Source organism: Alligator sinensis, unplaced genomic scaffold (assembly GCF_000455745.1).
Source record: "Alligator sinensis unplaced genomic scaffold, ASM45574v1 scaffold519_1, whole genome shotgun sequence".
Classification (NCBI taxonomy): domain Eukaryota; kingdom Metazoa; phylum Chordata; order Crocodylia; family Alligatoridae; genus Alligator; species Alligator sinensis.
In genome coordinates, this window is record NW_005842187.1 from 1,532,522 (window position 1) to 1,544,884 (window position 12,363).

The 12,363-nt window shown below is 46.4% G+C and overlaps 1 protein-coding gene across 1 annotated transcript in view; it reads left to right on the forward strand.

The window, feature by feature from the left end:
* Positions 1 to 12,363, forward strand: part of ASTN2 (astrotactin 2) — a 594,006-nt gene that overhangs the window by 430,870 nt on the left and 150,773 nt on the right. The window contains 1 exon segment of the mRNA XM_006026274.3: positions 2,692 to 2,957. Within this exon segment, the coding sequence (XP_006026336.1) occupies positions 2,692 to 2,957 (266 nt within the window).

Consider the following 12,363-nt stretch of genomic DNA (forward strand, 5'->3'; position numbering starts at 1 on the left):
TCCTGCTGTACCCAAACTTTAAAATCAACTTCCTGGGAGGAGCAGTGGCATTTCTATTCAGTCAGCACAAAAGCAGTCAATTGACTTCATGACTCTTTAAAATCTACTTGATTCCTGCTAATTTCACTCGACAGGGAGTAATGACCCTCTTTCCTTTTTTACTGGTCTTGATGGTCCCACTATCCTTTCTGTTGTAATTTGCTGTCTGTAAGCCATGCCTAGTAATACCTCTCTTCTGTTTCACAGCCCTGCTGTCTGTTCGTAGCTGTAGCTAAAAACCTTAACTCAGGTGCAGTAATACTAACCCAGGTATAGATGTGATGACTGAAGTACTGGAGGCAGTATCAGGAGGCTCCAGATGACTAGATTTTGTTTTACAAATCTGAATAAGAGATGTACATTTAACTACAATGACTTACAGAACTAATGAAATAATATCTGTTGCGTATTTTGACTATTTTTTCCTAGTGTGTTGGGTTTTTTAAGATGAGTATATCATCCAGTAAATTATCACACACTCCGGTAGAGTTATATTTGGTTTTGCTTTGATCTTAAATTGAATAATGTAGTTGTAGGCCCCCTACCATATTAGTAAAGCTGTTAGTTTCTTCTTAACAGGAGAAAAATAAGTGTTGTGTTATCTGTGAAAATACACCACATCATCTGCACCCCCCTTTCAAAATCCTAGATCTGCCCATGGGTGGAAGCTTGCCTCTGCTCTCAGAGAAGAGTCCACTCTCTGGCAGAGCAAATGCGTGAAGTCTGTTCTCTGTTTGTCACTTGGCTCTTATTCATGCAAAGCTGTCATGGGCCTTGGCAAGACTTTTGCCTAAGAAGGAACTAAGGGAGAGCTTCAAGATTTATCTCCTCGGAATTAGGACTGCCAGAAAGTTGTGCAATGGTTGCAAACAATTCAAAATGTTTTAGAAAAAGCCCTGTAATAATAACATGATCATTAACAACAGCCTGCTGCACCTCCACGGGCCTTTTCATTAGACAGCCTCAAAACGCTGTGCCTTGCTAACTGAGTTTTGTGCCCATTGCAGCACAGGTAACGCTACAGTCTTCATGAATAAGCAGGATGTTCTTCTATGCTAAGCATCAGGCTTAACACAGAAGCAGTGCCCTGATTTTAACTTGGTTTGTCCCATCCCCAGCTATGTGTTGAATATATATAAATACTTATACCTCGGTCTGACACAGCATCATAGTTTCACCCAGTGATGTGGCTGTCCTGTGCAGTGGGGAGAGGGGTACTGGCTGGTGGCAGCTTGGTACTGGAAGAGAGCACTCCATGGGTGGCAAGTGTATACCAGTTACCATCCAGGGCAGCAAGAAGACCAGTTCTGTGGCCAGTCCACCTCACTGATGAGAACCTTATATCTGAGGTTTAACTTATTTCCCTATCCCCTTCTATTCGGTGGTAGCTCCTTGCTCCTTATTATGTCATCCATAACAGATAGCCAGGGGTCACAGAGCAGAGACAAGGCAGCCTTGAGACCACCTCTGTGGAGGTGGAGCAATTTTTGGAGCAAGTCCTATAATTTATTATATATTTGTAGGGAGTGGCCTTGACTTGGTTGCCTTTTTCTATATTAGTAGTAATAGTCCATTATACCAGCCACAGTGTTCGTCTCATGCTAGATGATGGGACTTGTTTCAGAACAAATAAGGATGCCCACCATCCCAAAGTGGAGCGGTTCTGTGCGCTGGGAAATACAAGGGATGCCATCTTTTCTGAGACTGGCTATCTAAGCACCCTTTCTCTGATTCACATGGGGCTTAGGCCATCCTTGTTTTGATGCACCCCAAAAGTCAAACAAAACTTGGCTGGAAATGCTTTGTTTCATTTTGTATGATTAAGACCTGAGCTGCCACAATCTCCTTGCAAATTGGGCTGAGTTTGTGAAAGGGTAAGAGCCTGCCTTGCAAGTCTGGGCTGGAGTTCATGCTCTGGTGGAGCAGCTTATAGAGACATACCCTAGCTGGCTTTACACTGTCCAGCTCAAGTGCGGGTAGCAAGATACACCATTATTCGAACCCCAGGCAGCTAGTTTAAAGCGAGCCCTAATATACCACTGAAGTGACTGCAGTGTAGACGTATATCTGGATCAACTTCCCGTGACATCAGGGCATTACTGGACAAAGCTATTCCTTAGTAGAGTCAGTTGCTCATTGAGCAACCACTGACTTCATCAATATGTTTAATTGTTTTTTTTCTCATAAAAATTGTGGAACTGGAAATTTGCCATTTGTTTCATTTGCAAAAGAGTTGAGGGAGGGGGGAAGAAGAGACAGTTATGGAGGTGGGAAGACAAATAGCAAACTAAATGTTTTGGGTTCCCAAACACCAAGCATCTTTGGCTTTTGTTTCATGTAAAAAGCGAGGGGAAAATCAGCAAATTATATATATATATATATAACCACATATATAAAAACACATAAAATTGTCATTTGTTTGGAAAGCACTTAATTTTTTTAACCACCTCTCCCCAGCTATGACCTGAAAACCCTGTCATTTCCCTGATCTGCTTAACCTTCTCTCATATCAGAGTCTCAGCTTGGTCCCATATGACTGATACTGCAAGCAGCTGCAGTCAAATTTTGGCTTAGGCACAGATGATGCACGATAAGGCTGAGATTTATTGTGTGCATTTATTTTTTCTTTCCCTCTCCCCCTCCCCAAACCAGAAACAACTGAACTTGGTAACAAGAAGGAGCTCAAGTCCATGCCGTTTATCACCTACCTCTCAGGCCTGCTGACAGCTCAGATGTTGTCGGATGACCACCTGATCTTGGGCGTGGAGATTCACTGTGAAGAGAAGGGGCGCTGCCCCTCTACCTGCCACCTGTGTAGGCGTCCTGGCAAAGAGCAGCTCAGCCCTACCCCAGTCCTGCTGGAAATTAACCGCGTGGTGCCACTGTACGCTTTGATCCAAGACAACGATACCAGGGAGGTGAGTGATGTTTGCCATAGTAACCTCTCTGCCTCCCTGCTTCTTCCCTCCATCCATCCATCTAGATTGTAAGCTGTCTGCGGCAGGGACTCCCCATTTGATTTTAGTTTCTACAGTGCTCAGCACAATGGGGTACTAAACCATGGTCTAGGTTCCTAGGTGCTACCATCACAATATAAGATAGTGGTTCTCAATCGTTTTATATTTGAGATGCCTCTCATTAGATGCGAGGCACCCCTTGGAAAATACTAGCTCTCAGTGTTCACTCTTTTTTTATTATGGAAAAATAATAGAGCAGGTTTTCTATGGCAAAGATCTCAGAAAGACCACAACAGGTCAGAATGTTTTTAACATTATGGATTCCTATTTGAAATTGCTGCATTTATTGTTTAAACTATGTTTTTCACACTTTACAGTGCTCACATTGTGTAGGACTCTAGGGCACCCTTGAAAGGATCTCAAGGCATCCAATCCTGGTTAAGAATGACTGGTATAAGTAATATCTCTATCCTATCTATGAATCTCACACCGATTAGAATCTAAGGGCATAGCCCCAAAAGGTTACTAAACACCTAATTCCCATATAGAAACCTAAGTACTTCTTTGGATCTGTCCCTAAGTGCTGCCCAAATTGTTCTCATCTCAGTATAACAGTCTGAATGTAACTTAGTGCCCATGTGTCTCATGTAACTCGGGAGATTCCCTACCCTCCAAGTCTCCCCCTCTTTTTTTCACTGTTTCTCTTGGATCTATGCATTCCTCCCTCCCTCCTTTCAGCAGGGTGAAGCATCCAAATCATTCTCTCAGCAAAAGCAACACAGAACAGCCTATGAAATGTTTGCATTCCTAGGCAGGAAGCAGAGCTTGAGATCTTTGTCGTGGACATTCCTGGGATTCAGGGAATCGGGCACTGGGCCACCTTTCCATTTCTCCTCGGGGTCTGGAGTCTCACCCCTCAGATTTGGATAGGGAACACGCCTGCAATTCTCAAAGCCCCCTAGGCAGCCTAGCACCTTGCAACCCTCATCTCTGCACAAGCACTGCAGGGGGAGTCTGGCCTGGAAACAGACCCCTGGGATTCACTCAACCAGCCGCTGGAGGTCACTGTTACTCTAATAGGTACAGGCGAAGCACGGAGGTCAGCCTCCCCTCTGGCACACGGCTTCGCTCCTCTCTCGCTCTCATTCTGCAAATCCGGCAAAAACTTAAATGTTAATCATATGTAGATTTATGTCCCGGATTCCCCGTTCCTACCCCCCTACCCCACCCCCTACCCCATTCCCAAATCCAAAAATGACAGACCTGTTTAAAGTCACTTATTAGCACCAAGCCTGCTCTTGATTAAAGGGGTTGGAGCGAGCCAGCGTGCAGCAGCTGTGGGTGGGACGAGAAGGGCTGCAGGTCTGGAAACAATCCTGGCAAGTAGAGGTGTGACCACCGAGCATGAGCTCCCAGCCCCCTCCCCAGCCCCAACACCGCATCCATCCCTCTTATAGGCTCCATCCATTGTTACCTCTGCCTCTCACTTTCCCTCCCTCTATCCCTTTAGCTCTTCCCCCTGCCTCAGTCTCTCTTGGCGCTGCAGTGAGCCCAGTCAGAGGGCAAGGGGTGTGGGAGAACATGGGGTGGAGGGTGAGGGAGACAATAAGTGCAGAGGGGGCTGGGGGATGGCCTGAGTCAGGACACAGTGCTGTGGGTGTGGCAGACAGAGTGGAGATGCCGTATGCTACCCAGAGATCCCATGACACTGGTGCACAGCAGCAGCTCACAGGCACATCCTTCCACACTTGGGGCAGGGATCAGGACAGATTGGTGCCCTCTTCCTTGTTCTCCCCCGCAGTTGTCACACAGAACCTCACTGCTGGAGTGCAACAAGGGCAATGTCGTCCTCCCAAAGCCAGGCCCAGGCCAGGGTTCATTTGTCCAGTGAGAGGCTCTGATTCCTACTGCCGTTTGTTCACTTCAGGCCACACTTACCCACCCATGCTCCTTTTAGGGTCCCTATTATTTTTCTGATGCAAGAGCCAGGTAATTCCTTTTATATTCCCTCTCTATATCTATGCCTGCCCCCTTGATCTCTCTGCTTATCCGTTCTCTCTCCCACAGCGTGTTTGCATTATTTCATTCTTCCTTTCTTTTCCCTTCACTGGTCTACTACCTCTTTTTCTCTAGTCCTTCCTTCCTTCCTTTTTCTGCAGACTCTTCCTATCTGTTATTTTTATCCTCTTTGTTCTAATAGCCCTGGATCCTCTGTTGAATGGGAGAGATTCCTATTATTTCAGAGTCAATCAGCTCCCAGCTCCGAGCCCCCAGTAGAAACTCGGAAACACTACTGTGCAGAAAGACCAGGCAAGTCTCTGGGTGCCAGCATGGGTCAAAGTGCCAAGACGCTCTCTGTGTTGCCATTGCAGGAGTGTTGGTGCACCAAGCACATTTCCTACTGGGGAAACAGCATGAACCCCATTGAAAGACAGAATTTGAGTTGATATGATCCAGACTGGGCCTGTAATGCTGGGTTAGTTTTGCCACTGTGAGGAAATGCACTGGACCTGGTCACAGCACCGCAAGCTGAGTCTCTGCCCCAACATGAAGTCAGTCAGTTGTACCAAATGGACTCAACTGCAAAGAATCCACTGCCCCCCTTCCTCTTCTCCCAGCCATTTATATAAGAACAAGGTCTTTCCATTTTCCCTGGGTGAAGAGGTGCTGAACCCATTTAAGCACATTAGTAGGAGATGTGGAACCAAGCTGAAACCCAGCTCTCAGGTCCCTGTTTGCTTGTTGGGTCTTCATCATCATAGCATATCCTAGTGTATGCACAGAGAAAGTTCTGTGGACTGATTGTTTGATAGTAAATATTCAGTTGCCCATGTGCTACTTAACTGCAGTTGGTCGGAAAAGTCACATGATACGTAGTGCTGTTGGATGCTCAAGCATTCACCATGCCAGTGCTTGGGTTTAAGTGTTTTAATCCTGCTTTCTGAAATGTCTCATGCATGAAACCTCAACATTTGCCTTCCACAAACATTTCTTCTGGCCAAACACAGCTCCTCCAGTGTCTGTGGTACATGAAGGTAGAAGAGAGTGAGCATGGCTCAAGGACATTCATTTAAAGCTTAAATACTTGTGAAATGACTATGCCATGGCTATGGAAAAAGTAACATGGGGGTCTTTGGTGAAGGGTTTCTCAGTGGAAGGGCTGCCTATATGTGAATACAGAGAGCATGACCCACCTGCCTGGGGTGGGGCTGGTGAGTACACTGCCTTTTTCACTGTTACTACTGTCTAACTTGCTTTCAAATCCGATCCACTGCCCTCCTTCTGGGTTGAGGCTGGCCTGATGTGAACAGACGGAGAAGTTGTGACTGAGGCACATATTGAGGCAGTCTTCTGCAGGAGATCTCTGGGGACCATGCCACATGCAGACTATGTCTGTACACATCTCCTCAACCCATTTAAGTCAGTTTTCACTCTGCAGGCACCATGATACTAGGTTTGAACAATGGTTTACTCATTCCAGGATCCCGTTTCGAACAGCTGTTAGTCACTGATTCTTCAAAGGAAGATGTAAGAAATTATTTACTGTCAGGGTATGGGACTACCTGAGGTTTGGCTTATGTCTTGAAGGACAAGTCTCCCATTATACAACTTTATCCAGTCTCATGAAAAAGGTCCTCTGAATGTTTGGTGCAGAAGCTCTTGAATGAGCATAGCAGACTTTAGGCAGCCCTGTGGAGAAGAGATATGTGGCAGCTTTACGGTGTCCTCGATGCAAGTTCCAAAGCTGAAGAAAAGAATAATTTCATTCGGCCTCAGAAAGGGCAGGGTTGCTACATGTGCCACGCCTGTACCACATGGCATAGTCATTTGGTCTCCTGGGCTTAGCCCACGCGCCTCCAGCATTTCATTCCCACCCCATGTTGCCCATAGCAAAGCATCCAGTTCTTGGATGGGCAAGACGATTCTCATTGCATAGAGCTTTCCTGGCCCTGATCCTGATGTAGAGGAACAACCGTCTTCTCCAGTCTTGGTGGAACAGGGGGTCACTTCCTTTCTTTTTTTTTTTTTTTTTGGCAGTGAATTTTCCATGCAGCCTTCAGCTCTGAGTGTAGCCAGGAGAAAGAGGAGGGAGGCAAAGCCTATAATATTATTCTCACCTTTTTGCCCCTTTGACTCCTCAGCTCTCTGCAGCTGCATGATTGACTAACAGCCCAGCTCATGGTAATCATGGAGAGGCACAGGCTGAGAAAGAAAGAGCGAGACAGCAGGTTTGCATATTCTGTAAACCTCCAAGTCCCCTGGAATAGGCTATTAGAAACAGAGCCAGTCAGCTAACCCTGAGAGGCACCAGGAAGAGAATGGAGACGCCCTGCTCCTTTCCCGCTCTCCCCTCCCACTCTGAACATCAGCTCATAAATGATACCGAGACCTGGAAGAATTGGGGTGTGTGGGAATGCCGGTTACCTGCCAGACCCCACGTTCTGTAGAGACTGCCAGCAAAGCCATGCCGGTGTGGAGGTTCAGATGTGATACGCCAGGGGTGCACATTTTGATTTGCATTCTGCTCTCCCCCACCAAAACTCAAACAAACCCCCTCAAACCCGAGCTCTCACAACACAGCTCGGCCAGCTGCAGAAACGCTTAGAGTGTGGTGTGGGGAGGGAGGAGAACGAGAGGAGATGAATCTTGTCCCCTCTGGGAAATGGATTCAAAGCTCTGTTGTTTGTATTTAAGGAGACAAATGGACATCTAGTTAGAATTTTAGGAGACCTCTGGGACCTTATTTAATTTAAAAATTGAGTAATTTCAGCATTAATCTCTAGCCATGTCCGCCTTGCAGCAAACAGCACAACACAGGACCCACAGGCCGAGCCTGCTGTGTGGAAGAGATGTGGATTCACTGGGTATAGAAACAGAAAATCCCTCAGTAGTGTAGCTACAGTCTCTTCCCAGCCAGGCCCTCCTGCCTTCATAAGGGGACACAAGGCTCTTTAGGGACTTCTTTTCTTTTTTGGCCCAGGATGCAGCAAGCAATAGTGACCTGGATGTAATGCATGGGAATATTCCTTTATTTCCTATCCTGTGGGGATAGCTCACCCCCACAGTGTGTGTATGTGTGTGCGCATGCAAGTGCATACATGTCCAAAACCAAGTCTGAGCTTTTCCTACACAAACCATGCGACTGAGGATGAGGACTCTTTAAATGGTAGTGAAATTCTCGACTGTGGCCTGTGATCTGATACTATTGTCTGCACTCCTGTCCTTGCTTGTGCTCATCTGGCCTGGAGCTTCTCCCATCCCCTCATGTCTCTGCATGGACCTGGTCCTTCCGGAGGAAATTTCTTCAATTCAGCAAAATATACCTAACACTGTACATTTTGTAGTATCTCAGAGGCTTTGAACTAGCTAGGCTTATGGTCGCAGATGTAGTGGGACTCTCCTATTAGCACACTAAAGGGCTAGATCTGCATCACCTCCTCAACCATTAGGCAGGATGGTAAGCACTGGCACAGCTGGTATCTATTATAGCAGTGGTTTTCTCTTCAGGGGGTGCACAGACTGTGTCTAAGGAGTCCCCAAAAGATACTATCATTCAAAAGTATGTGAATATCCATGCTTACAGTTCAAAGGGGTCTGCACCTCCATTCAAAATTTCCAAAGGGGTCTGTACTTCTATTCAAAAATGTTTAGGGGTCCACAAATGAATAAAGGTTAAAAACCACTGTATTAGAGGGATGCCCACCTACTTTCCCACTCAGATAGGACAGCATTAGGAACTTGATCAGTGATTATGAGCTGCATTGTTAGCACCGTGCCCCCTTACCATTCTCTGAGCAAGTCTAGATGAGGCTGGCAAAAGCAATGTCAGCCTATCTCCCCTGCAAGTGGCAGGGCTGTGGTGGTACCATAGCAGCACCGTGGAGGGTTGGGGGTAAGAAATAAAGTTCAGCAACAAGAGGCATATCCAATTCCTATTTCAAAGCCTGAAGCCTTGACACCTGGTAACATCATCTCACTTGGCTCAATAAGGCAAATGTTTAGCTACTCCCTGGGTGGGACAATTCAGAGGATGCCATAGGAAATGGTGTAGGTGATACAACAGGGGAGGGCTCTTCCTCCCAAATCAGTCCTGAGCTTCATAGAAAATGAGGGTCGGAAGGGAGCCAGGAGGTCATCTAGTCCAGCCCCTGACTCAGAGTAGGACTAACCCTAACTAGATCATCCCAGTGAAAGCTTTATCTAGCCCGGTTTTGAAAACCCCCAAGGATGGAGCTTCCACCACCTGTCTGGGTGACCTGTTTCAGTGTTTTACTACTCTCCTAGTGAGAAAAGTTTTCCTAATATCTAACCTAAACTTCCCTTGCTGCAACTTGAGATGGTTCCTTGTTCTGTCATCTACCACCACTGAGAACAGTCTAGCTCCATCCTCTTTCAAACCCCACCTTCAGGTATTTGAAGGCTGCTATTAAATCTCCTCTCAGTCTTCCCTTCTGTAGATGAAATAAGCCCAGTTCCCTAAGCCCCTTCTCACAAGTCATGTCTCCCAGCCCCCTCACCATTTTCATTGCCCTCCGCTGGACTCTCTCCAATTTGTCCACATCCTTTCTGTAGTGGGGGGCCCAAAACTGAACACAGTACTCCAGATGTGGCCTCGCCAGTGCTGAATAGAGGGGAATAATCACGTCCTTTGACTTGCTGGCAATACTCCTACCAGTGCAGCCCAGTATGCCATTAGCTTTCATGGCAACAAGGGCACACTGCTGGCTCATATTCAACTTATTGTCCACTGTAACCCCCAGGTCCTTCTCTGCAGAGCTGCAGCCCAGCCAGTCAGCCCCCAGCCTGAACCAGTGCATGGGATTGTTCCCTCCTAAGTGCAGGACTTTGTACTTGTCCATGTTGAACCTCATGAGATTCCTTTTGTCCCAATCCTTCAATTTGTCTAGGTCACTCTGAATCCTAGCCCTACCCTCCAGCATATCTACTTCTCTCCCCAGCTTGGTGTCATATCTAAATGTGCTGAGGGTGCACTCCATCCCATCTTCCAGGTCATTGATGAAGACATTGAACAAAACCGGCCCCAGGAATGTCCCCTGGGACACTCGACTTGATACCAGCTGCCAACTAGACATCGAACCATTGATTATCACCCTCTGATCCCAATGCTCCGGCCAGTTTTCTATCCACCTTACAGTCCATTCATCCAGCCTGTACTTCCTTAGCTTGCCTGAGAGAACGCTGTGGGAGACCGCATCAAAAGTCTTGCTAAAATCAAGGTATAGCTAGCACATCCACTGGTTTCCCCACGTCCGCAGAGCCAGTCCAAAGTTCATGCCCTTGTCCAAAGCATGATGGTACCGCACTGCCTGAAGTTCTTTACCTGACATGCAAACTCTAGAGGGTTTTGTAAGTTCTTCAGGGCACAGGTGCTCTCCTACTGTTTCTTTCTACAGTGCCTGGCACAAGGGGGGCCTTATCATGGCTGGAGACTGTCATTGTGGTTGTAACAGAGATAAGCAATGGTTTCACCCAGGCTGTGATACTGATACAAGGGCCATCAGGTATGATTGCTATCATCACACTTCCATGCCCAGCTGTTCTTGAAGTCGATGAGGAGGAATCCATTCCCTGTTATTTTGTGTGGGTTCTGCCACTGTTCTCACCACCAGTGGTACTTGCTCACCTGTCCCTGTGCATCAGTGATTGCCTGAACTCTCTTTCTGTTGCAAAGCTCCCATCAGAGAAGATGATCCTTGAAAGTACCAGTGAGAAAGCCAATTCACGGTGGTCAAAAAACTAAGCTGCATAAGAACTGTGGATGCATAGTGATGCTTAGTCACATCACACTTCTCCAGCTGGATTTTGCCTGTATTTTGGAACTGCAAATTTCCCTAAGGAGAGGTCTCAGCAGGCTGAAGTTAAAGTTAAATACATATGTACACTTGTGAGGACAATGACACACCGTTGGGAGTCCAGTACTCCCCTGCATCCACAAACACACACCTTGTAATGCTCTGGAGTGAGGAGGAGGCGATAATGAAAGGATGGGAGAAGACCAAAGGGTTTACCTGTGTCTATAGATTATCTTGGGAGCATCCCCTCTGGGTCCCACAGGCCATTGCTTGACCACGCCACCCCTTCCATCTCCCAGTTCCACAAGTTAATTATTTTCCCTGCTGACTTCTTAATTCACCCTGGAGTCAGATCAGACCTGAACATGGGAAACCAGCAGCATGTACTGAGGAAGGATATCATGGGTTATAAGAGGTCTAAGCATAACAGAGAATTCAGAGAAAACATCAAACTGGAGTCAGAGGACCTCAAAGTGCATTTCCCAAGGACTTTTCTGATCTAGCCAGCAGGGATGGCTTACACAATTATGCTTTTTTGGCCTGATCTCATGTCCGTTTAGGAAAACAGACGTTTGTGTACCATCCTACGAATCTTTTTTTTTTTTCTTGGAGACCATAGAGCTGGTCATGTGAGGGACCGTGAAAAAAAACAAAACAAAAATGCACACACACAAGCTACTGCAGCTCTTGCCAGTGTCTCTCCATCCAGTCTTGGGCCCTGATCTTTCCAGACTGCACAAGACTAGTTGATCAGATGACTTGCTAAAGGGAAAGAAAGCAATCCATGTAGGTACATAACTTCCCCAAAGCGGAACTGAAAGACATGGCAAGTTAGTGCCAGTAATTTTTTTTTTTCACAGACAAAGCTGAAAGGGAGCCAGAGTGACTGGAGACAATGTTTTTATTGTTGGTTTTTGTTTTGTTGCCTTTCAGTTTAATATCTGTTCATTGGCAGCCTTCCTATTGTATGCACCAGGCACATTTTAACAATTTGTGCATCCTGATATGCATCTTGCCCACATCCAACTTGTTTTAACAAGGGAATTAATGGGCACATTGTAATCTTTCCTATTATGCTATAATAGGGAGCTTTGTAGTCTAGGTGTGGAAGCAAAGCCAAGTCACTAGGATGGGAATCTCAATGCTGTATGAAGGTTTGTTAGTGCTGCCAGGGTTTACAATGTCCTCTGCTACTCCCGTTGTTCTCATAAATAACAGAAATCAGTGTGTTGCCCATCCTGAGTCCTTTCCAGCATCCTGACCTTTCCGGTAAACTGCTGAAGTGCCTTCACAGGATGAACTGATGGAGATACTGCTCCCCAAGGATAGGCAGCCGGAGGAGAGGAGGGCGTGAGCACTAGACAGTGAGATCACCTGCCAACAGCAGTAGGGAAATTTCATCCTTCTTTGGTGAGAACCTGGAGCAAGTTTGCAGACACCAGCTACATGATCCTGGAAAGAGTCTTTGACTTGGGAAATCCTTTATTTTATTGTATTTTATTTTTCTTCCTCCCCCAGACATTTGAATCACTATGAAGTAGCGTTTATCTCCT